The sequence below is a fragment of the Pteropus medius genome, unplaced genomic scaffold (assembly GCF_902729225.1).
Source record: "Pteropus medius unplaced genomic scaffold, Ma_sr-lr_union100, whole genome shotgun sequence".
Taxonomy (NCBI): Eukaryota; Metazoa; Chordata; class Mammalia; order Chiroptera; family Pteropodidae; genus Pteropus; species Pteropus medius.
The window spans coordinates 22,608,995-22,634,616 of NW_024349801.1; the positions used below are offsets into that span (position 1 = coordinate 22,608,995).

At 36.7% G+C, this 25,622-nt stretch overlaps 1 protein-coding gene across 2 annotated transcripts in view; it reads left to right on the forward strand.

The window, feature by feature from the left end:
* Window positions 1-25,622, forward strand: part of FBN1 (fibrillin 1) — a 219,621-nt gene that overhangs the window by 33,469 nt on the left and 160,530 nt on the right. Inside the window, exons 5-6 of one of the 2 annotated variants that reach the window (XM_039888195.1) lie at window positions 5,130-5,225; window positions 8,580-8,675. In XM_039888195.1, the coding sequence (XP_039744129.1) occupies window positions 5,130-5,225; window positions 8,580-8,675 (192 nt within the window). Of the gene's footprint in view, window positions 1-5,129; window positions 5,226-6,873; window positions 6,970-8,579; window positions 8,676-25,622 lie in introns of those variants that run through there. The other variant, XM_039888196.1, reaches the window with a different exon arrangement.

The following is a 25,622-nucleotide window of genomic DNA, read 5'->3' on the forward strand; positions in this document are numbered from 1 at the left end:
TTTCACAGAACGAAATGTTTTAAATTTGATGATGCGTAGTTTATCATTTTTCCCTTTAATGGATCATGCTTTTGATGTCAAGTCTAAGAACTCTTTGCCTAGCCTTAGATCCTGAAGATTTTTCCATTTTATTTCTAAAAGTTATATAGTTTCCCATTTTACATTTGCATCTTTGATGCATGTTGAGATACTTTTTGTATGAGGTATGAGATTGAGGTCTAGGGTCAGGCGATACCTATGGATATCCAGTTGCTTCAGAAACTTTTATTTCTGAAAAGGCTATTCTTTGTCCATTGAATTACTTTTGCACTTTTGTCAAAAATCAGTTGGGCATGTTTATGTAGGTCTGTTTCTGCGTTGTCTGTTTTATTCCATTGATCCATCTATGTGTGTCTCTTCTCTACTACCATACAGTCTTAATTATGACAGCTGTATGAAGCCTTAAAAATTGAGTAGGTTAATTTATTTCACTTTATTATTCTTTTTAAAAATTGTTTTAGCTCTCCTAATTTCTTTGCCTTTCCATATAAATTTTCTATTAATCTTGTCTGTATCTACAAAAAATATCTTTATGATGTTATTAGGAATCATGTTAAACCTGTATGCCAGTTTGGGGATTTGACATCTTTACTATGTGGAACTCCTTACACTTTGATCAAATTTTCTCGTTTTCATTTCACTTCAGTTCAGTGAGAATTTGTAGTGTTTGTACTCCCAACACAAATCCAACCTCTAAGGGAGTAAGAAGGCCAGGGGAACAATTCTAGAGCCATGTGTTAGTGAGTTTGAGCAAGTGTGGTGCAACCACATGCTGGGAGTGTGAGGATACTCTGACGATGGGAAGGTGGTGCTGTAGCTAGTCTGGAAGAAACGACCCTTTGAAAGATTTTTTAGGAAACTGTGGGATTTTTATGGACAGGGAGGAAAGGAGTGAGAGGAAATTTCTGACTAATCCATAGAAACAATTGAGTTCTTTGCTTTCTAGTTCCCTCTTTGTGGAAGTGCCTTTCTCACTGCTATCATATAACTTGCCTTTCTCTGGACCTTTTCCAGCTCTGCTTTTTTTTTTTTTTTTTTTTTGACTTTTAGTGAAGTTGCTCTTCTGTGCAGTGTGTCTTTAGGCACCACAGGGTATTTATGCACGTAAGGAAACTGTCATTGCTGTTATCGCTCCCGGTGAAAATCGTTTTTATCCTGCAGTAACTCTGATTGCCTGTAAGGACTGTCATCTCAGGTATAAAGTCCAGAAGTTGGTCCAGTTGTTTAATTTGTCTTTTTAATTTGTACTTTTCCTAGTTCTTAAATTAAAATCACCTGCATACCATACAAATGCTTATTTGAAAATTGCTCCCAATGTTCTTTCTGCCCATGTGCCTGCCAAGATAATGGCAGGTCTTTAAAATCACTCCCAAACAAATACATCATAAAGAAAATCATTACCTGAGGTATTTAGATCTAAGTGCCAGCCCTGCATTTCTCTTGTTCCAGTAGCGTGCTCATATTGTTCTCTTCTGATTGATTATTTTACGAATTAATTAGTGGTGAGCTATAATCTAAAGAAATTTTCTTCTACTCTTCCTGATGCCTGTTGAATGGAAGGCATTTGGTGAGTGTTTGTGAATGACTTAAATGACCAATTAATGTTTTCTGGAACAAACATAAAATTTATTTGGGACCCTACATGGATGCAAGTTAATAGCAACATATCCTGTTAGTTCCAGGATGTTGATTGAGCCTTACTTCAAACTCTTTGAGGCTGTTTTCTCATCTTCAAAGGAAAGTCCCCACTGGGGTCTCGGAAATCTCATTTGGCAGCATAGGGCTGCACAGTGACACTTGGACTTCCCTAATATTTTCAATTTCTGGTAAAATCTTCACATAGATTGTGGTTAGGAGTATATTCTGCCTTGAGGTATTTAGAGCATCTTTATGGGTTTCAGTAGAGCTCTTATTTTCACTTGGCTTTTTCTAGAGACATAGAACTTGGTCCACAGATTGCCAGACATCTGGAATTCTTGTTCACATCAGAGTAAATTTAGAATATATATCAATGGCAGAACTCAATCAAAAATAAAAGCAATTTGTGTATATATACTTTCAGAACTATTCCTGCTGTATAGTGAAGCTACATATCTAGTTCCTTTATTTTCCCACAGAAATCTTGCTTGGTGGCTTTTCCCTAAATATCTAAGACTCACAAAGAGTGCAGTTTCTTTGGTAAATATGTTTGTGGTAAAGCAGGTGATTAAGATCCTATTATCTATGAATGACCTTACTCCCCTGGCCCAAGGACTCATGGTTCATTGGTTTATTTGGACCATTGGACTAACCATGACTTATAGTTCACAAATCTGACAAAATGGTTTTATTTTTTAAAGGAGAAAGAATATTTCATGCTGGAAAAGGTTCAGTTGAAAGACGGGGCAGAAAAAATATAAAAGCAGCATATCAGGAGGTTTTTATTATATTGCATTTAAATGTAAACTTATCATCCTTTCTGGAAAGAAGAATTCATTCTATTTTTCAATTCGAATAAATAATGTAAAGTCACTATTTAAACTACTGTTAGCTTTTTTATCTCAAAGTATCTAAAAGGCTTTGTTGCTCATGTGGGAATGGAAATTAGCTTTTGGCATGAACCACTTTAATTGAAATCAGTTTGTGGGTTAAGTTCCTATGCTGCTTGACAGATGACATCATTTCCTGTGCTTTTCCCAATCCTCACTGTTTTGCTAAGATAGGATGAAGCTAAGTTTAACTTCAAATTTTAAAGCAACTATACACCTTTTCTTGACCTACTTAGAATATTATCCAAATTTTTCACCAAATCATTTCTTTTGTGTACTTGCAGGTAGTTTTTTTAGTTAAAAAGTATTTTGGCTGAGACATTATAATAGACTCATAGGAGCCTAAAATAACAGTTTTATTTTTTAAAATCAGTTTCCTGGGTTTCTTGACTTTTATAACAATGCTCCAACAAAGGAGTTATTTATACTTTTATATGCGGGGAAATGAAGATAAAAATAATTTTAATAGCAACCTACATGGGGCTGTATAAGTGCTTAGGACACAATGGGCAACTTCTCAGTTTTAGGTTTTGAGCATAGCTCTTGAGACCATTATCAGGTAGCATAACTTAAGTAAGTAGAAATTAATTTAAGAAAGTTTCTTACAGCACTTACAAATGGGCAGGGGCTACTCTGAGCACTTATGGGAATATAATTAATAATCACAATGTTCTCCACTCTCAAGAATGGGCTGGGGATAGGATGAATAACCTAAAAAATAGGTTTGATTATATTATATACATGTCAAAAGAGAACTATAAAGTACTCAGGAGTCAGAGGGAAGAGGGCTCATGTCTAGGGGAGGAAGGAGAGAACAAAAATCAAAAAAGATCAAAAGAGACAGATGAGATTTCAGTATTTGGTGAGAACTGTGTTGTATGTTGGGGATTCAGAGTTAGGGGCAAAGAGACAAAGAGACAGGTTAAAGAGAAGATTCCATGAAGAGACTACCATAAACAAAGTCCCTGGCGTTAAAAAGAAAGTGCCTGCCATTTCGTATGGCACATAGTAGGCACTCAGATATATTTACAGAGTGAGTTAATGAATGATAAGTAAACCTGGGACTGTGTCACAGGATATATTAGGAGTATGCAAAGGAGCTTTGAAAGTCCCATGGGGCCATCCTGAGGAGGACTTTGAATGCTGAGAGATGGAGGGTGTTCTTAATCCGGAAGAGGTATGGAGCCTTTGATGGTGTTTCAGTAAGTGTGTGACATGTTCTTGCAAAGGCACATCACTTTCAACTTGACTTAATTCTTTGCTACTCTATGAGGGCATAGTTAGTATTGAGTTCTGGCACCTTCCTTTCCCTATTGTCATGCTGAGATTTGTGTAGCTCCTTATGAAAATGGCCCTTTCTCTTGAAGTCAGCAGCCACTTTTTGATAATACACCGAGCATCCTAACAAAGAGTGCTGAAGAAGGTGGCTGCTGGAGGAGTCTTCTCTCTGTTCCTGGGGGAAGATTTGGCCCTCATGCTCCGGGAAGACTGAGCAAAAGAGCAAATATAAGCAGCTGATATCTGCTCTTGCACAGGAGAAAGGATTCTCTTTTTATGTAAAATTATTGAGCCTTTTTTTCTAGGAATTTACTCTCACAGTTTGGAGGATAGGGTAGAATAAGCCAAACTTCCCATGCCCAATCCTGGCCTCCTTATGTAGGGGATGTGTCAACCAGAATTAATGATAGATTCTATCAAAGTTTTGGTTTTCTCCAAGTAGGGTAGTTATTGTTTCTGGAGGACTAATGAACAGCCTGGGATTTTGAAAGTGTTATTAGCATGCCTGAATTACTGAAGTAGAGACAGTCTAAATGCTAGAGAATAAAGAGCCCACACTGTGCTGTCCTTCTCTCTCATAGGCATCTTTTACTCCAGCTTCTTTGTCTCCTGATCTCAAATCTGCCTGCTGGCCTGTGATCTTTCTGTCCTGGGCCCTAAAGCCTACACTTCTGTAGGTGACAGTATGATAAAGAGTGAATTTCAAACATTGTAGATCTTATTTGGTTTAAGGTTACAGTTTAAACAAGCATCTCTTTCCGAGCCAAGTCTAGCTGTCTCCATTATGAGACAATCTTGTTACTAAATGCCATTGTAGCTATTTTTTTCCTTCTTTTTGCTGCCTCCAAAATTACTTTTAACAAAGTTCCCTGGAATTTGTCACTCTGATTATTTTCCTGGCCACCTACCTGGGACTCTAAATCTTTTAACAGAAAAAGTATTGCTGTGGTAATCTTGTCTTATATGGTTACTCAAAGCACTATTTTCTTGGTATAAATTACAGAAATGATAGTGAGTGGTAAGTTATGCTAAGTTAGGGAAATTCCTTTAGCACTATTAGAGTAAATACCAACGTAACAATTACAAAGAATTGTAAATAATTTTATACACACAAAAGATAACATGTTTAGAGTTGTCAGTTAGGTTACTTCTGCATAAATATACGAATCTTGATAAATCATTTTATATTCTATTTAAATCACTATAAATCAACTCCTGTGAACTGTTGCAATCTAGATATTTAAACTGCAATAATAAACCATTCTTTTTTTTTCCCTTTTCCAGTCCAACACTGTAATATTCGCTGTATGAATGGAGGTAGCTGCAGTGATGATCACTGTATATGCCAGAAGGGATACATAGGGACTCACTGTGGACAACGTAAGTAAGCCATAGTTATAAATAATCTGTGTGGACAGATATGTAGACAGATATGCAGACCAAAAGAATACAGAGAGAAGCACTCATGAATTCTCTTTGATTACCTGGGACATGGCAATTTTACAGATGTCTCGTGACTCTTACAGGTGAACGGATCACTTACCCAACAAACTCGACACCACATTTCTGATAGGAACCTTGGGAATACATGGTTTGATTCACTTTCCTCTTGTTTATCTTCACCACGCCACTTGCCTCATCCCTTTGGTTTACAGTCACCACTGAGGTGCAGAATTCTTATTCATTCCAGCGCCATACCTTCCATTTGATTGCTGAACATCTCCACTGGAATTTTCAAGAAGCATCTCAAATAAAGTATTTCAAAACTCAACCTCATCTTTCTCCCCAAACATGCCCTTTCTCGTGGTTGACAGTATCGGCATCTCTCTATAGTTTCCTCATCTAAATTCTGCTCCTACAGTTGTATCACATGGTGTTCAGTTTGTTGGTTCATTCACGAGCACTATTTATTTTGTGTCTACTCTCTATTAGTCCCTGGTACTTCGCAGAAGAAGACAATTTCTTTTAAAATGCTTATTTTTATTATACCAACATAAAAATATATACCCTGAAGAACATTTGGATAAGTTCAAAAATGTAAAAAATAAAATTATCCACAACCCTGTCATTCCAGATATTATCTTCTAGCCTTTTAATGCATATTTGGTACATATACTACTTTTTCACTTAATATTTTATTAGAAGTATATTCCATGTTATTAAACATTTAAAAACACATTTAATAGTCACGTAATACTTCACTACATGGAGATTTTACTGTTTATTTAATGAATTATTAATGAGCATTTATTTATGTTATTTTCAATTTTTGTCATTGTGTATATATTTGCTATGATTAAAAATGCTATAATAAGTAAACTAAAGCTTATATAATGCTCTTCTGACCATCCACACACTGCAGTGTGGTAAGAATAATGATTGAGTTTTACTCAGCCAACAGCAGTAGTATGGGGAGACGAGAGGCAGGACAGACAGCCTCCTTGGTGTGGCAGACCCTTGAGCTGCGTCTTGAGGGATGGTTAGGTGTTCACTTGTTAGATGAAGGGAGATGGGCCAAAGCACTGGAACATGACATAGCATGGGATGTCAAATGTAGCAGATGCTTTGGTGTTGCTAGAGCTTCAGTACTGAGGAAGTGATGGGAAGGGAGATAAGGCCAGAATAGAAGTCATGGGCCAGGTTTTGAGGGCCTTTATGGATACCATATTTTTGTCCAAAGTAGAGCCAGGGAAGCGGAGTGAGATAACAACAATCAATAGTCAGAACCGTAACATTCATCTATTGAGTTACTTACTGTATGCCTAATATGTGCTCAGCACATTTTTAAACTCTTTACGTATGTTAACTTATCTACTATGACAACAGCCCTTTGTGTTTCAGGCCTTTATTATCTTCTAACAGATGAGGAAACTGGAGAACAGAGACTTCAGTAACTTGTCTAAGGCTCTACAGGGAGTAAGTAGCAAAGGTAGAATTTTAACCCAAGTAGTCTGATGTCACAGCCCATGCATGCACTTAATGCTATGAAACACTGGCCTTAGACACTTCACTTACAAAGCGTTACAGTGAGAAAGATCTCTGTGGCCACAATGTGGAGGTCAAACTGGAGGAGGAAGAATCAGGAAGAAGGAAGACTAGTAACAAGGTCATGGCTAGAAAGAAGGTAGGCTGGGGATGAATTCAAGAGCATTTTAGGAGGAGAATTGAGAGGAGCTGTTTAGACATCTCTCGTGCTCCCTTTGGAGCTCCTGAGAGAGTTTGGCCCAGAGCCCAGCACACAAGAGGTGCTCGGTTAACAATTAAAGAATTAGAAAACCTATCCTAGATGTCAGTTTCCTAATCCATAAAATGGGAGGGTTGGCTTAGGCAATCTGAAAATTTCTTATCTGCTTACAACCTTTTCATTCTCCCCTGCCTGTAAGTTAAGAGGCAAATCTGAACAATATACATAAACGTCTCTAATTTTGTGATAAAAAAGGACTTACGCCTTAATTTTTAGCAGAGATTGTTTCAGCTCAAGTCCTCTGATGCCTACCAGATGCCAAGACAGAATTAGGATGCACAAGAGATTTATTGGTGAAAAGGCCTGTGAAGAATAAAGGGATGAGGAGTAGGCATGGAGAGCCTTCAGACCTCAATGCAGGTCTGACCCCTGTGCAAAGAGACAGAAAAGGAAGCACAATTGTTTAGAAGGATCCTCAGACTGTGGTGCAGCTCCAAGAAAGCCTGGGATTGGTTGATGGGGAGTGCAGAGCAAAGATTGCCTATCAGAAAAGTTTTGTGTTGGGCAGGAACGTCCAAGCTCCAGTACCCTGCTGCTCTTAGTCATTGGTGGTAGCAGCCAGGAGAGTGTGTCCTTGGCGTGCAGATCTAAAGGTACAGGAGCTGAAGGCTGTCAGCCAACTCAGGTCCTTACTGTAGGTTCTCTTGGACGGAGATCTGAGTGGCTCAACTCCATGACTTCCACAAGGGTACAAGCAAAGGGGGAATATATGAAGGAGGAATTAATTTAAATGGAGGTATTAGGAAAGCTTCATGGAAGAATAAGCTGAGCTATGAAGAGTGTGGGGGACTGGCAAATTTAACAAGAAAGAGCCTACCACCTGTGGATAAAGATGCCTAGAGAGAGGCCATGCATGAAAGAGTTGCAGGAAATTGTACAAGAAGAGCTGTTTGCGGCGTGAGCTTTCAGTTCTTATTTAAAATCTTTTCTGACAGTAAAATAGCTCTCCCTCAAGTATCTCTGGACTTACCTCAACAACGGTTTCCATAGATTCTGTTATAACCCTCACCTGCATCTCCATTATGGTGCATAAATTACTGAATGTTGGCATTTAATGTTTTTTGTTTGTTTGCAGTTAATTGTGTGATTTAACATCCTGCATTTCTGTAAGGCATTTCTGACAGCAGAGAGGCCAATGTTTCCTTTCTGGAAATTGAACATAAATCATAAGCAAAAGAGTCAGCTTACTAAAATGCAGTTCTCATTCAGTGATGTCTTTTATAAACCATCAGTTTAGATGCAGAACTGAAAACATTGCTTACATGCTTCCTGGAATGAAAAACTATCAGCATTAACACAAGTACAAACTCACGTGTTCCAGGCAGTTTTACGTAAGAGTTAAGTGAGGGACATCTGAGTTGCTGGAACTGTAGAGTAACAAAGAGCAGGGTGATTAGATATTTTATTGTTGTACTTTCAGGGGACAGTGTCACTTCATTAGCCTATCCTCTCAGGGAAAGCCTCTCAACCTCTCTCTCCTTATTTTACAGCTGTCTGTGAAAGTGGTTGTCTCAACGGAGGCAGGTGTGTGGCCCCAAATCGATGTGCATGCACATACGGCTTTACTGGACCCCAGTGTGAAAGAGGTAATTTTTAAAAAATGAATTAGTGTAAAGATATTCTGGTGGCTAAAGCTATGATTGATTTAAGCACGCACTGGGTTTGCTTGGCTACTTCATGAATGTTGCTGAACTCTGAGGGACTTTCCATATTGTCACTGGGAAGTTTCCTAGGATGACCAGAGTGTGGCCTTAAGTCTGTGATTGTTATTCAGTAATTCTTACCAGTGGACTCTGGAACTCAGTAGTGAGTGTATGCATAAGTACCAGTTGGCATCAAGATAAAAGGAGGAGAATTTTCCATAAGCGTAAGGATTGAGCTCATTATTATCCTAGTAAATTAGAGAAGTGGCTCCAAACAAAACATCTGTATGGAAAGGGAAAAATTTAGAATGAAGAAAAACATACATAAAGATCTATTAGAACCTATTGGAGGCTGTAGTGGCATACAAGCTCAGCATTCAAAATTCACTGTAGAAATATTGAGTGTCTGCTGCTTCAACGTGTGTGGCTTATTCAGTACTCACTGTAACCTACTGAAGTGTGTATAATCATCCTCACTTTTGCATTAAGAAAGTCGCACACGTAATAATAAGCTTTAATTTGAATGTGGGTTTTTTTGATTTCAAGTCTAATGCTGACTGCTGCTCTTAGTTAAAAGAAATATTGTACCTGATTAGCCTGCCTATAAATGCAAATATGATGTTGAGATATATGTAGATGTGTAATGTTCTTAAGTTTCTTCCCCTACTCCTGAGCTATGGCTTTATTGATCGATTGTCTTGTCTCTACAATCATAGCCATTTTCTCATCATTCCTTATTTTATAGTAAACGTTAGCAAGTTCATTTCATACAAAGCTATAAAGATACTCATAAAATATATTTATTGAAAAATACTCACAAACTTTTAAAACTTCTTTCTGCTTGAGCCTTGAGTAACCGGTAAAAGTCATCACTTTTCTCCAAAGTTGAATAAAGACCTTTTTATTTTAAGATGGAAAGTAAAGATTTTGTAGCAAATGTTGAATATATATGTTGAATATTTGCAGAAAAGAAGGTACAATTTGACCCAAACCAGGTGGCAATAAAAAGACAAATAACTTCTGTCATGGTGTAATACATATGGAAAGAAACATTTAAAATGTCAGTTACAAGTACCTCACAGGATAAGCAGCTTTGTCCCTGAGAGATCTTAGAACCTGTAACTACCTCAGAAAGCCAGTAGTGTGGAATACCCATTGGGGGTGATACTGACAGGATTTGGCTCACTTTAAGCCAATAAATTAAATTAATCTTAATCCACGAACATAGTGGTTTGATTTGTGATGTAGATGAGGAGGGGACCCATGCTTGCATTATGAATCCTAACATTCATTCAACAAGTGTAATCAGATTATGAAGCAAACTTGTTTTACTTGCAGCTTTTGGCCAGTAAAATAATATGTTTTTTAAAAAATTTTCTTGGCTAGTTGGCCTCATTGGGCAGGTAACAATGACAGTATTTCCTATCTCTCTACACGCAGAGGAAGAAATGTAAAGGCCCATGACTTGTTTAGGTTGCAATGTTAATTTTTTAAAAACTTAAATGTGAATAACTTTAGTTACATTCTCCAGTTTGCCACAGTCTCCACGACTCCTTATTATAATACATCGTGCCTACTTCATTCATTTAGCTTGCTTCTTAGCCCTGTGGGCACTTGAGTTTGCCATTTCTTGCTACATTCTCTATCAAAGATTGAATCTCTTTGTGTTTTCTTTTGCACCCTCAGTCTTTCACTGTTCCTCTTACAATTATTTTATGTAAATTTATATTTATGGTATTTCTGTGAATTTACATGTATGGTTTTACATTTATTGCTGCTCCCACCCCTACTTCCCTGTCATTTTTGCCTTCTTTCTGCTTGGGCCTTGAGTAACCGGTAAAACTTATTGCCTAGGCTCAGTGGTACGGTATGTTAATGTTGAAACGAGGTCAGTGCCTGTTTCGGTGATTACAACACAAGCTAGTAGTGTATTACCATAGTTACTGTCAATGAGACTATGTGGAATCACACTTTCTCTTGCCACCTTGCCTCAGAATGCAGACCATTTAAAATCTTGTTAAATGCCCTACTTCTCATCTACTAATGAAAGAAAGGAGAAGAATGATAGAGATAGACCTGAACTTGAAGATGGGGAGGGATAATGATAAATAGGCTTGGGGAAGAAGAGAACAAAAGAAAGACACTAGAAAAAAATGAAAGAAGCACGAGAACCAGGAGAACACCGAACTAAAGAAACTAAGGCAAGAAAGAAGTTCAGGGAACAGCTTCACAATCGTTATACTCTTCAAAGGCTCAAGAAAATATGAGAATTATAAAGCCCTTTGATGTAATAGCAGATGATGTGTATACTGGGTACATAGAGTGGGCCAGGAAGTGTGCTAAACACTCTACTTTGGTGATTTGCAACAACCTTGAATGAAATGTCTTATAATGAGTTCCATTTTATAGAGGCATAAAAGAGGCAGAAAGAGGTCAAATAGCTCTCCCGAGCTTGTAAAGTCGTGTAGTCAGAAGCTGAACCCAGCCAGTCTGGCTCATAAGCCTGTGCAGTAATCACTATGCTGTACTTGCATTTCACTGGGTAGGAGTCATTACTAACCATAGAGAATTTTCTGAGAAATGGTAAGGAGAAATCTAGAACTGTGAATTTTCAAGTGGAAGTAATAGATTAAAAAATAGCCCTTCAAGAAATTTGCCTAAGTAGGTGTTTTTTTCCTCCCTGGTAGAGTTGAGCTAAGTTGTTTTTAAGTCACTTTAAAAGCCGAGGGAAAAGAGTCATGAGTATTGCTTGGGTGTATCTAATGCAGGGTTTTGGAATATTTCTCCATTTATTGATTTTGATATTTGAGAGACACCAATCCACTCGTGGAGAGAGGATGATTCCTGTCTTTGCGCTATATATCAGTGGACTCTAAAGGACTGAACCAACACTCTTAAATGTAGATGTACAAAATGAATGTTGTCATTTAGTGCAGTTACCATAAAAGGTTATATCGTTTTCCTACAATATCACAAACTGTTCAAACCATGTTTGGAATCACTTTTTTGGAATTGCCTTTACAGAGTCAGCAATACATTCAAATGAGTATGTGATCAATTTTTTTCTTCTTTCTGGGAGGTGTTTGAGTTTTAAGAGATAACCCGAAATAGTGTCAATTCTAATTATTACAGTGGATAGTCAAAAATTGTCTTAGATTAAAATGCAGTGAAAACAATTGACTTGCCTGCTCCTTAAAGCACGTGGAATTGGATTAATGTTTTTATGTCAAACTCTATGTGAACCAGAGAATGAAGCCTTTTGGAAGCATAAATGCTAATAACAAAAAGTTTTCTATCATTACTCCATCTGGAGATCTTTATCATATGCCATCTGAATGTAAGCATGGACATGGATTTTTCTAAATTCTGATTCATTTGTTCAGTGTTAAATTCCTATGCAAGTCTAAACTGTGAAGACAATATTTGGATTTTTGCCAAATCAAGGAGGCCCATTGGCTGTTCTGCTGGCTGTTAGTAGATAAAGTATAGGGGAAAGCACTGTTGAACCGATAGCTTTAAGAAAAAGGAGCAATGGGGGCAAATGTAGAGTAGAATAAAAATGAAAACATAGTGGTAATTCTCACTTCATCAGAGAAGCAGAACAGTAGAAGGGGAGCTAAGTCTTCATTCATCATCCTTGCCTCCTTAGTGAAATTCCAGTGTTAATGGAACTGGAAAAGGTTTGTTTTCTTTTTTTTTTTTTTTTGCACAATAATGGAAGAATAGAACAGAAGATAGGTTGATTGTAATTTTCCCACATTCTCATATGTGCAGTTGGTATTAAACTGACGATTTTGCACAGAGATCTTTTTAATGTTTCATTGAACAATTTTCAAAAAATAATCCTAAAAGCATTTGATAAGCATTTATTTTGTAAATCTAGGAAAGTAATGTCTGCATTGTGTCATAATAAATGGAAAGGACTAACATATAATGATCCGAATACATAATAACCCGGTAGTGCATTTCAGATACATTTACCTCATAAAAAGAAAGTAGAAACATGACCTTCTCTCAAAGGCCTGTCTAGAATGCTTTATGGAATCAGGAGCTGATTTTCTCATGCTTTTTTTTTTCCTGGAGCTTTTCATTGATGAAATGTAGATATTCTCTCTCTCTCTGTCTTGCTCCGCTACCTCTCTTCCTCTCTTCCTCTCTCTCCCCATCCTTCCTTGCTTCCCTCTCTCTCACTGTTTGGAAGTTTTACAGAGCTACATTTCTTTTTATTTATTTAATTAAAATTATTGGAGCGACATTGATTAACAAAATCGAATAAGTTTCAAGTGTATCATTCAACAGCATTATATATGTTGCATTCACCACCCAGAGTTACATTTCCTTCTGTCACCAAATATTTGACCCCTTTTGTCTCCTTCTACCTCCCCTCTCCCCAGCTTCCCTCTGGTAATCATTATTCCATTGTCCGCATCCATGAGTTTCTGTTTGTTTGTCATATATGTTTGTTACTTTCAGTTTTATATCCCACATATGAGAGATATCATGTGGTTTTCAACTTTTTCTGTATGACTTATTTCACTTAGCATAATTATCTCAAGATCTATCCATGTTGTTGCAAATGTACAGAGCTGCATTTCTGACACTACTTTTACATAATTTAAAATCATTTTTACATAATTTTTTATATAATTTACGCTACTTTTTTTCCCATAGTAAATGCCATAAGCCAACTTCCATTCTCAAAGTTCTTTTGGGAGGCAGAGCCTTGTGAACTATGCATTTTTTTTCTTAAAGATAACAAACAATAAACCATTGTTCCTAAAATATGTTGAAGCCCTCTGTGAGCCTCACTTTTGATATTTAGTCTAAATGGAAAGTAAATACCACTGTGTGGATAGCAGAGGCAGAATACTCTAAATGTTACCATGCATCTACAGTGGTATTGCAACATTTGGCAATTGGTAGATCATTGAATAAACTTGATTTTCCTAGAATAGTTCCGGGAAATACATCTGTTGACATAGGCATTACGTTTTTGTGGTTGAGTAACTGTATGCATGTAGGGAACGTATGCTACCCTGCCTCTGGAGGCTGGCATGCCTGATATGCACAAGCGGGATTGGAGTGATGCAATCATAAAGCAGTTTAATTTTTGTCTCTCACTGTCTTCAGCCTGGGCTAGTTTTTCCTCTGCTGGCAGATGAAATTTTCTGGGCCTTTTCAGAATTTCTCCTGTGTGGGTTCCTTAATGTGAGCAAAGATGTTTAAGTTCTTATTGGTTGTTTACATTTCCTTTCATCCATTGATACCTCTGGCCATCTGAGACCTCTTTGCTGCTCCAGGCACCCCTCTGAGAAAGGATCTAAGCCCACTCCACATCCGCTTTCCCTTGCGGTGGCCCACAACTAGTTGGCAGAAAACACTCATGAATTTTTGCCACGATAAATTGGTCGTGTACAAACCAACTTCGACAGTAGCAGCCTCTAGCCAGCCGGTTTCCATGCCTTAGACAGTCCCCAGTGTCCTCCAAACTGCAGTGGATACGTATTATGTGGTCTGAGCAGTTTCCTTGAAGCCCCTGTCATGATTTGTCATCATAATGTGGTCTTCCACCATTTTCAGCCCTCTCCCAAGAAACCCCCTACCCATCTCTTACTGCCTTAGATACTTAGATACTCTGGATATGCATGAGGGTTTAATAGCCCTGTGACCAGATTGTCATCAACTTCTTTGCAAATTCTGATCGTAGTGTCACACTCGGTTTAGAATATGATATCTGTTGTCTTGGCGCTTCAATGGAAATGTCCATTTTAGCATCTTCTTATATTATCAAAGTGAATAATTTAATATAGCTATTAAATTTGATGCAAGATTTGGCATTATGGTGTCGTCTTTGAAGAGAGTTTGTTTTCAACTTTACTATTTTTTCCTTTTTTTTTTTTTAGCTCTTATGAACTTTAAAAATGAAGTTTTTAAATAGTTTTTATTAAAAAATATAAATAGTAGCCACATTTAATATTTGGGCCACTCTTGAGTAAGTCTTGAGTGCTTACAACACTAAGGCAGCACTGACCAATAGAAATATAATGTGAGCCGCCACATAGATAATATTAACTTTTTTAGTAGCCACTCGAAAAAGTAAAAGGAACAGATAAAATTAATTTTAATAATATATTTTATTTAACCTAATTTACCCCCAAATTTAATTTCAATAGTTACTCAGTATTGAAAATTATTAATAAGATATTTTGCATTCTTTTTCTTTCTACACTAAATTTTTGAACTCCAATGCATATATTACGCATCATCTTAACTGGGCCAGCTGGTAGACACGGGTGGCTAGTGGCTATCGTATTGGACAGCGCAGCTCTAGAATTTCGCTTCTAGTAACATCAACACTTCCCCTAAGGTCTCTATTAGGTCTCCAGTTTTTCTTCTTCCTGCTGCTACTTCTTCAGCTTTTATGAAAGCAGCATCTTAGAGAATCAGAGCCTGCGTTGATATTTAAAAGTAAACCAACTAAAAACAAACAATAAAACAAAAACAGGGGCTTCAGATTAGAGTCTAATTTCTCCGAATATCTGTCTAAGTGGAATTTTGTTCAAATATAAGTGATAAGCAAAATCTCTTGCAGTCATGTCAATTAGATATAACAACTATAGCAAATATTTCATAAAGGATTCACCCCAAGTTAGGCACTATAATGGTTCAGAAAGAAGTAAATGGTTCTTGTCATCAGGGCCTTAAAATCAGTTTTTACAAAGATAGAAATGCATATATGAAATATTTAAATAACCAAATAGGACAAAGATTAAGCTAGGCAGAGTAGATGAGGAAAAGTACTACTGGTAAAGGGAAAAGAACGTGCAAAGAGTCAGAGGCTGGAACTGACCAGAGGAGAAGGGAGAACACAGTCACCCTTAGAGCTCCTTGCAATGCCAGCATAATTGGTGTCAGAAACCTCCTATGAGAAAGAGGAGGAGGCATGAAGTCAACTTGCTTAACTCCAGAGAAGGGAGGGTGTGTTTCAAATCTCTCTGTGGGACCCTTCTATTCTACCGAACTGTGCTTCTGCACAATATCTCTCTATGAGACAGGGTTTGGCAATTTTAAAACTCTCCTTTGTATCTATAAGTTAATGGGTGGACTGGTCTATTTCTGAAACTGTTTTAGCTTAATCTTATGGATAATAGTCTGGAGATCTTTACCAATTTAACATGCTCAATTGAGAGTCCTTGAGAATGCTTAGTTTTTATGTTCCCTAGTAGTTATGGCCTCTAGAGAGTCTGTGCTTTTTTTGGTTTATGAATTTATACCGAACAAATGTATGGAGCTTTGTAATCCAGATGATGTGCCAAAGCACTTTTTGTAGAACATTAGTCCTATGGGGATTCCATGAAATGAAGTTTCCATGGTCAGTTGCATTTTGGAAATTCTGTACCATGTCCTCCTCTTGGAGAGGCACTGGTGTATTAGCATGTTAGCTTTTGGGAGTCCTGCAGGAAGGTTACTGTTTTTTTCTTAGTTTAATCCAGCACTTCCAAATCCATTCATTTTAGAACCCCTGCCTTCTCCCTTAACATCCTTATTCTGAAAATCTAGATTCCAATTATTTTGACAGTCATTTTGAAAGTTATCTGACATCTCTATGACAACATCTTCATATTCTAGATAGATATTTTAAATCCACATATGATCTTCATCTGAAGATGAATATTTGTCTAAATGTCTAGAGGATTTAGAGGAAGATCTTCATCGCGTAGTAACTTTGTGTTCCTAAGAGGATGCATTGGACCATAAATTACTGCAGTACTCCCTGGGGTTTGGTTCTCAAATATTCTAAAGTATCACTTAGGCAAGCTGGACTAAATAGTGACAATTTCCTGGTTCTGAATGATTTAATGTGGTTGACATGCATGCCATCTGATGCTTATCAGCTGTTGGCGGTATTACTTACCAGAACTAGAAGTATAGGATATACTTGAAGCTGGTTTCTTTTTCTCGATTGCTTAAATTCTTTTCTTTCAAGGTCAGATTTAAGACTTAGTTTTTCCTCAATCTTTTCCTGATCGTAGAGCTCTCTACCTTGAATCCCCATCAATTTCCAGGTAACTTCGTTAACATCGCCACCTCTGGCCACCTGGACCCCATCCACATTTCTATTTGATGGTCAATGCATGTATTAAACATTTAGTCTTTGTCATTTACTTTAAGAATTACATCAGCCATTTTAGTATTTTTATTCCTCTAATAAATTCTTGTTTTTCTTGCATTTATTACATTTTAACCTAATTGGGTGACCCAGTTCTTGTCTTTGGGGATGACAGTTTTTAATGATGTTTACTAAGGGGTAAGGAATGAGCATATTCACCTTGTCAAAAACTTTTTTCCATGTACATTTATTGATTCTTGTGTTGAAATACTTATAGCTGCATAAAAATATTTAGAATCTTCTGTCATGGCTTTTAAGAAGCCTCATAAGGAAGTTATAATATTTTAAGCTTTCTTAAAAAACATTTTCTTCATCAAATGAAATATAAATGACCTATTAATTTTATAAATATATGTATATACACAAATATGAATTTTTTGTAAATATGTAATGTTTTAATTTATCCTCTCATAGGAGTCATTTACTTTAATTTAATTTAGGCTTCTCATAGGTGTCATTATTGGCTTTCAGTGATTTAGGACACCCAACCAGGCCAAAAGAGAAGGCTTGCAGGTTTGGGGACAAATTTTACCCAAATCGAATTTTTTTGTAGATATGCATTAGCTCTTAGGGATCATTTTTTTCCCAAAAGTCCCAGTGAAAAAGTTCATACTTTGTCAGGGGTTCCAGTTATATATTCTTTAAATTAAAAGTAGTAAACTTTTAAAGACAGAGGCAAAGCCATGTACTCCTCCCCCCACCCCCCACCGCCAACCCCGAAGTAAATTTTGGTTCATTCTTTGTATAATGATTTGTAAGCATCTCTTACAAAGTTGGGAATATTTGGGAACTTTCTTATTATACTAGGGGAAAAATAAAAAGCAGAGGCATATATACATCTGAGGGACATTAAATTCGCTTTGTGAAGCAATGTATAATAGAAGTTTGAATTGCCCTCTTTGAGAAAAACAACTCTTAAACACCGTAGAAAATTCTCTAATTAAAAAAAAAAAAGCATAATATGGAGTGATATATAGCTATGTCTTTACAAACATTATTTAGATTTCATTTCTTTCTACAGTGTTTTTTCTTACTGCCAAGCTAAATAGCTATCATAACACCAAACAGAAGGTAATGATTCTGAGAAGTCATTACAGCCCTTTACTGAGTCAATCTGAAGTGTGCACAGGGCTCCCCTGTTCTCGTGACTCCTGGGTTGTTATTCTTTATTTTTTTATGAATGAGAGGAAACGATAGGGAAATTATTTTCAAGACTAAACTTTATACCAAAGGAGTCTGTATCCCAACTCATGTTTTAATTCATGTTTTAATTATAATGCCTAATTAGAAGATTTTGTGTTTTTTAACATGCCTGACCATTCCTAGAAAATTGGTCAAGAATTCAGACTCTGAAGGAAACCCTGCCATTTGCTGGCTGTGAAGCTGTAGGAAGTTACTATGTGTCTATTAGCCAGTTTCCTAATCTGTGCAGTGGGGATAATAATAGTACCTATCTAGCAAAATTGTTGGGAAGATTAAATGAGATAATAAAAACACAAAGTACTTAGTATAAGACCTGGCACATATATAATACATGTTTAATAAATATTTGCTGTTAATATTCTCATGAAAGTGAGAATAATCTTAGTTGAAAGTGTTGTTTCATAAATAGTATGAAATTTTCAGCTATCAACAAAGTTAGACCTACACTTAGAGGCCTCATTATGATGTGTTCCACTTAGAATTCTTGTTATTTTACTGGAGCAACATATTTTTTGGAGTCTCCTATTCAGATGAAGCCTAACCTTCTCATTTGGATATCATATCAACCATGTGCTTTTCTTTAATTCGCACCTAATTGTTGCAATTGTAACGAAGGCTAAAACTCCAGTGGTTCAAATAGTAATAGGGGAAGGAGAAAGTGGAGGGGTGAGTGACAACCATTTCCATAAAATATTTTAATGACTGTAGCCCTGAAACCCATTTGCTATCACAACAACTAATCAAAGATTACTATAAAGTTTTGTTTACTTACACTGATATATACATAGATACAGAAAGGGAAATGATCTTGTCTCTTCAGAAAAGGCCAGCAGCGAAAGGTAAAATATACTCAGCTATTTTAGAAACGTGGTATTCTAAAACCAGTGAGAGATAATAGAAACTTATCTATCAGCAAAATAAAGTGAATACCTATCTAAAGTATATATTTAGTTTTTGAGGTTGGAATCAGAACTTGAGTCTATAAATATAGCATAGTCAGTTTAGGGGTGTGTGAGGAGGTGCTTTTACTTGTAGAATCCACATACCATTCTTTAAGTAACCTTTGTAAAAAGGACTAAAAGTGCTCGTTCCAGAGGACTAAAGCTAGAAAAGCCAAAATGTGGGGGTATTTTAAACCCACAGACTTCAAATCTCACTCATTAGAGTTCAGTTTTATTAAATGTATCCATAAAAAGCTATGATATTAAGCTGAAAAGAAAGCATTCTGGGAAGAAGAGATGTGAGTTTATCCATCATGCACCCATTATTTCCCAGGCACTGTGCTAATCACATGAAACATACTTACCCTTACCTTCTGGAGTTACAGTCTAGTGGAGGAAGCAGAGTTTAAACAAGTAAACACAGAAAAACCTAATAACAATGTGGTAAAGGTCTTGAATGAAAATAGAAGGCAGAGAACAATGATGCATGTGGACTCGTGGTCAGGGGGTCTCTCTGAACTATGAGAAGTTGCCAGCCACATGTAGAGTGAGGGGAAGCTTTCAAGATAGAAGGAAGAATATGTGTAAATGTCCTAATATGTTCCAAGTATTCGAAGAAATGAAAGAAATCCTTTATGGACAGAGGTCAGACAGCGAGGGAGGGTGATGGGACATGAGGTGGGGGCAGTGGTCAGGAGAACGATGTATATGGCAAATTAAGACAAGTGCAATGGTGCTGTGACATCCATTAGTGGAGAATAATAAGAGCACTATAGGTTTTTTTTAAATAGCACATTAGAAGCCTGATGGCTCAGATCGTTCATGAGAATCTGTTGTTAAGAGCCCTCAAATACTGACCCAGATAAGGTGGTAGAGTTTTTCTCGTAGGTTTCTAATGCCCTTCAAAACCGGAGAGATCTTGAATTTTATGTTACTTACATTGCTTTTCCTCTAATCCATGTATTTATATCGGGACTCTGACCCCTAGCTTGCCTCCAGGAAAGTGACTAAACTGGAACTTAGATGCCTTTTAAATACATAAAACAAGAACACCATAAAAATGGTTTGTTCAGGCATTAAGTATTTTTGAGATAATGCATGCTTTTTGAGTGGACGCATGCAGACTTGTCCCTAGGGAATGCCTTTGAATGTCATAATAGCAATTCTGGTATCAATAAATCATTTACTCTTTGGACAAGTCATGACCACCACCTCAGTCACTAAATACATTCGTAATGGTTTATGTGAACAATAACAACAACCACCTAGCAACATAGTGTTTGGTCATGTCATTTTTATAATAGCACATGTGGTTTTGTGGGCTTTGGAAGGATAAATTCTTACTGTGTCTAATATACTTGAAAATTAAACAGCAAATATTATTGTAGGCTCACTGTGCACAATACAAGAAATCATGCTGCATGGCATGTGACTTTATATAAGAATGACGTGTTGGTGGTTTTTACTAGATTTTTAGTACTTTTCTGCTCCATGAGGGAAGGGATTGTATGTGTCTTGCTCCCCATTTTTTCTCCAGTGTTGCGCACCTAGTAGCTTAGTAAGTGTTTGTTGACTAGATGAATGAATAAATGAATGGTTTTTAGGCATGGTTTATTTCTTGAATTTCTTGTGTGTCAGATAAGAATTGAGTGACTTACCATCTCTACTTTTAATAGCTAGCTTTCCCCTTGACCTTTTTAAATCACGGATAGTTTTAAATAAAGCCAAATGAATTCTGTGAAGTGTTAATACCTCAGAGAGTCCAAAGTTTTGTGATCCCTTCCACCTCTGCAGTACTTTACAGACATACACACTGTTTCATTTGGTCCTTGAAGACGAGAGAATATCATATTTCATAGCTAAGGAAAATGAGCTTGGAAAGACCCTCTGTGTTTCTTCTAAAGCAGGTGTCTAGGAATGAGATCTATGTTTTTTAATTCAGCCCAGACTATGGTACATTCATATTCTCCAACGGATAGTTGCCTGGCTTGTAGAGCTACAATCATCTCTAGCATTTTAAAATTATCTTTTAGCTATTGTTAGGTACCTTTTTATTTTAGTTATGATTTTATTTTTTTCCATTTCACATACCCCTTTGATTCTCAGTTGTTGCTAACATTTGGATATTCTCATTCTACTTCTCATCCTCTAGATCAAGTTTTAACTTTCTAAATTTTAGGTGACTAGGCAAATCTTTTTGATCGAATTTGTTGAGAAAGAGGTTATTTTTAATTTTAAGTGGATGTTGTATGATGAAAACACTTTTGCCTGGGAGAGCATAGCTGAAATTGAGCTGTGAATAGAATAGGAGGAGAATGTGGTCCTGATGGAGGCTGAGAGCACACAGGCACTGAGTATCCGGATGCATGAAAGAATGTGCTGTGTCACTCAGCCCAGGACACCCTTCTGGTGTAATTTCTTTAAGTGCGAAGTTAAAGCAGGTACATTGGAGTGTGTGTGTTCAGGGAAAGGCTGGCAATTGGTTTTCTTTTGTGATCAGTTTGTTTTCTTGATGCACAGGTCAGGAGATCTGCAGTATCACTCTTATAAAAATGCCTAGCATTTTAGAGTAGAATAGTCTTCTCTAGAGCATGTGCTCCATGAAAACAGGGATTTTTGCCTGTTTTGTCACAGTGCTTAGGATAATGCCTGACACATAGTAGATGCACAGTAAATATTTGTTGAATAAAAGAATGGATCTAACAATGTATCCAGCCTATCACTTTTAGCAACAGGATTGGGTTCAGAGTGGACGACATGATATGCTAGTGTATTGCTGTAATGATTTTCTGCCTTAGTTATTCAATGACAACAAGCTCAAGCTGAGTTGGAGTTGGTATTTGGTTCCTGTTTGCCGCAGTGTACGTACAATTCTATTCACTGTTTCAATGGGTAGTTTCCTATCCCTCTGACCCATGATACTTGATTATGAAATTATAATTGGCTTTAGCGTAAGTCTACAAAATGGAATGGTAACTGCAGCTTATCTGTGGCTGGAAATAGGTGGATAAGAATGAAAAGAATTAAAATGAATTGCTAGGGGTAGCCTGAAATGACATTGATTAATATGTTATCAGTTTCCTTCCCCTGAGAAACATTTGGTCATAAGGAGACCTGGCTTTCAGAAGAAGTTCAAATTTGGGTGTAAGGCTTTGGACATAGTCCAGTACTATTGGAGTGGTCTAAGGAGATTTGTTTCTTTTTTCCCATGCCTTACCATGATTGCTCGACAAGACCCAATGCAATCTCTTCACTGTAGGGTTATCTATCTTCCATAGGCTGAGAATTATCTTGCCAGAGTCTCATTGAGGAGCCAGTTCAGGGTATGCACTTGGGACAAGATATAATACTGAAGCATCTCAGAAAGCCTGAGAAGCTAATGTCAGAGGGGATATAATGTGGAATTTCCAAGGAGAAGTTACAAGAGAAAGAGATTGATCGATTTAAAGCCAAGGGACAGGGGATATATTTCATGTTTTGTAGTGCTGGGAGACTGCGGACTTTTAACAGATTTTTTTCAATTGCCTCAAGAAAGACAAATGTCACGTTTGTTAGCTTTTCAGGAACTAATAGTCCAAAGACTCTGTGTTTTCTTTTAGCCATGGTGCATACATAGTGGCTGTATGTTCTTCTCTGATAGCGTCATGATATGGGTAGGTGTGAGGATCCACTGGCTGAAAAGCAACTGTGAAAGCTGGAGAGGAAGAAAAAGAATATTAAAATAAGATGTTGGATTGAGACATAACAAGAAGTGTGGTTGTTTCAGGCTTTTTTAACTTCAGTAACTGCAAAAAAAAAAAAAAAGAAGGCAAGAAAGAAAGATAGAAGAAAGAGAAACGTCATAATATATCTCTTCAATTTCAAAATTTACATTTTCTAGCTATCCACTGACTCAAAGTCTAACTATATAATATTAAACATATATCAGAAACTTCCTTTTACTAAATAAGTATAAAATGCTAACATAAGATTACGCTATCACAACAAGTATTCTCATCCACCATATTTCAAAGAAATTATAGGGCAGATCAGTTGCTGTCTTGAGAAACAAGGAAGAACTTGTTCCTTTATCTATCACAAATTAATCTTGGACTCTTATTACTTAGGCTTTTTTTCCCCTGTTATCTTTCATGAATGCATTCCATCTATAATAGAATAACATTGGCCTTAATATAGGACTATCTTAATTTAGAATAAATAAATAATTTATTTCACAGGCTCTTTTTTTGACTTAGGGAAGTTAATACTAATGATAACTCTCTTAGTCTTAATGGTTGCTGAAAGAAATATGCACCCTACCACACTTAGGATACTTTAAGTGGATTGAAGCTAAGCGTGCCTGGGTTTGATTCGGTATGGAAAGAGGTGTTCATTAAGTCGGAGCACTTCCTACCACATAGGAGCCTGAAAGAGCCTGATTTGTAACTTAATTTTTCCCTTAGCAATTTGTGAAGAGAGAGAACACAGAGTGCTCTTTTCTCATATGGTTCTTCTCCAGATTGATGTGGACTGAATTAAGACTTATAGATAACTTCAGAGAACTCACACCTAAGGCAGAATATTGCCCAAAGTATTCTCATTGTTTTTCAGAGTCCTGAGCTGTTCCAGACATCACAGGTTTCAGAAAGCTAGATTCTGGGAAGTAGAGACTTTATAGAATATAAAAAAAATGAAAATACCAACTTTTTTTCTTCCCTGCTTTTTTGAGAGGATGATAGAAATATATGTTCAACTGTATGTAGTTGAAACCACAATATAAAAAGGAAAAAGAAAGGTCATTGTTAGAATTAAACAACAGACCTAGCAATAATCATATAACTACTTTGCTTAATGTGTGGAATTATTCCTAAATTCAATTAATATGGTATTTTTAAGAATGGATTTTTGCCATTCTTAAAAGGAAATTATCCATTACAAGCATGTAAAGAATAGCTTCTTATCATTCTCTACTGTAATTGCTACATTCTGACATTTATCGTCACACCCAACAAGACTTGGCAGTGGTCCTGGTGAAATATCTGGTCCTCGCATTGCATTTGCCCTGCCTGCACTCCTTTCAAAACTGTGTTCCACCACTTGGGTGCATGGTCACTGAAAGTATCTACAAGCCTTAACAAGAGATGCATTTTCGCTGCTGACATATTTCACTTAAAAATAAATCACAGGGCGCCCTTTGGAGAGCACAGGTCTAGGAACGGAACATTGTTAACAGATGATACGTCAAACCGCAAACACTTCTAGTCCATCGAAATCAAAGTATTTCCATGCAAGCCTGAAAAATAACATTTCTAGCAAAAGTGTTGTAGTCCATGACTTTCAGTCATTACCCTATGAACATACTTTTGAGCACGCATGTGGAGGTAGTACCCTGTGCTTCTTACCATGGAGATTTGAATTTTCTTCCTTATTTTTTCCTTTTAATGAATGAGCTGAAAATGAATTTGAATCCTTTGCCAACCTCAGAAAGTTTGCTTTAAAAATAGTTTTTCTTCTCAAATACTTGAACTGATGGAATCACTTTCAATTCTCCAATCTCATGCCTGCCCAAAAATACACATTCTAATCTTTAAGTCTTTTTTGTAGATAGCATGTTCCAAGATTGTTTGTTGGTATAAAGAGCAATATTATTTTAGTAATAAGTACATAGTAACAGCTTGATTTCTTTTTGAATTGAATTGTTAAGCTGCACAAATCAATAATTCGGTGCCAACTGCAGATGGCTTTTACAACAAAATGTCATAAATATACTAATCTTAATGATGTATGCCACCTTAGACCTTATGGGAAGTGTTTGCAAACGTGATGGTCATGCTGTATTAGCCTACTCACTTCCTAACTTTCATCAATTAATTCATGCATTATAGAGAGTCACCAACATATGAAATATGAAAGTAGAAATGACACTGTTGAGTAATCACAACCCATTGACTAATCTCCAGGGAAGAAAGGGCAGTGAGCATTCTTTAGACTACTTAATTCAAGAAAGAACAGGCTCTGTTTTTTTAAGAGCCTTAAAGAGCCTAGTTCGTCCATTTCCTGATTGCGTTCTTATTGTGAAAATACCAGAATGTATTACCATGGATAAAATGGGGGGAAAAAATAAAGATTAATTTAAGCAGGCCAGGAAAGAGTGGTGGTAGATGTTTGAATGTTTCCTTGGATTAATCAGTGATTCGTAAACCTAAAATACTTTTTTTTTTTAAACTCAAGAACTTAGTTTTTGATTCAGGTAGCACAGGAGAAAAATAATAGTTGACTTGAGAAAGGAAAAACTTTGGTTCACATAAACTTGTAAACAGATTCCTTTATCATGGGAGAATTGTAATTAGGGGTTCAAGTCTTAAGAAAATGATTGTGACCTGGTTATTCCTGAGTTGCAAGTGCTCAGAGGAGGTACAGCTAGACCTGAAAATAATGAATTAAGAGATTCCAGCTGGGATATGATGAAAGCATTTTTGGGAATCTCTGTATCTTGGCTGGACCACATGGGTTATAACTTGGAGAGGCCTAAGCTAGTAGTAGTATGTGACAGATTTATAGTCCAATTGATGTTGGCCATCAGAAAAAAAGACTGAG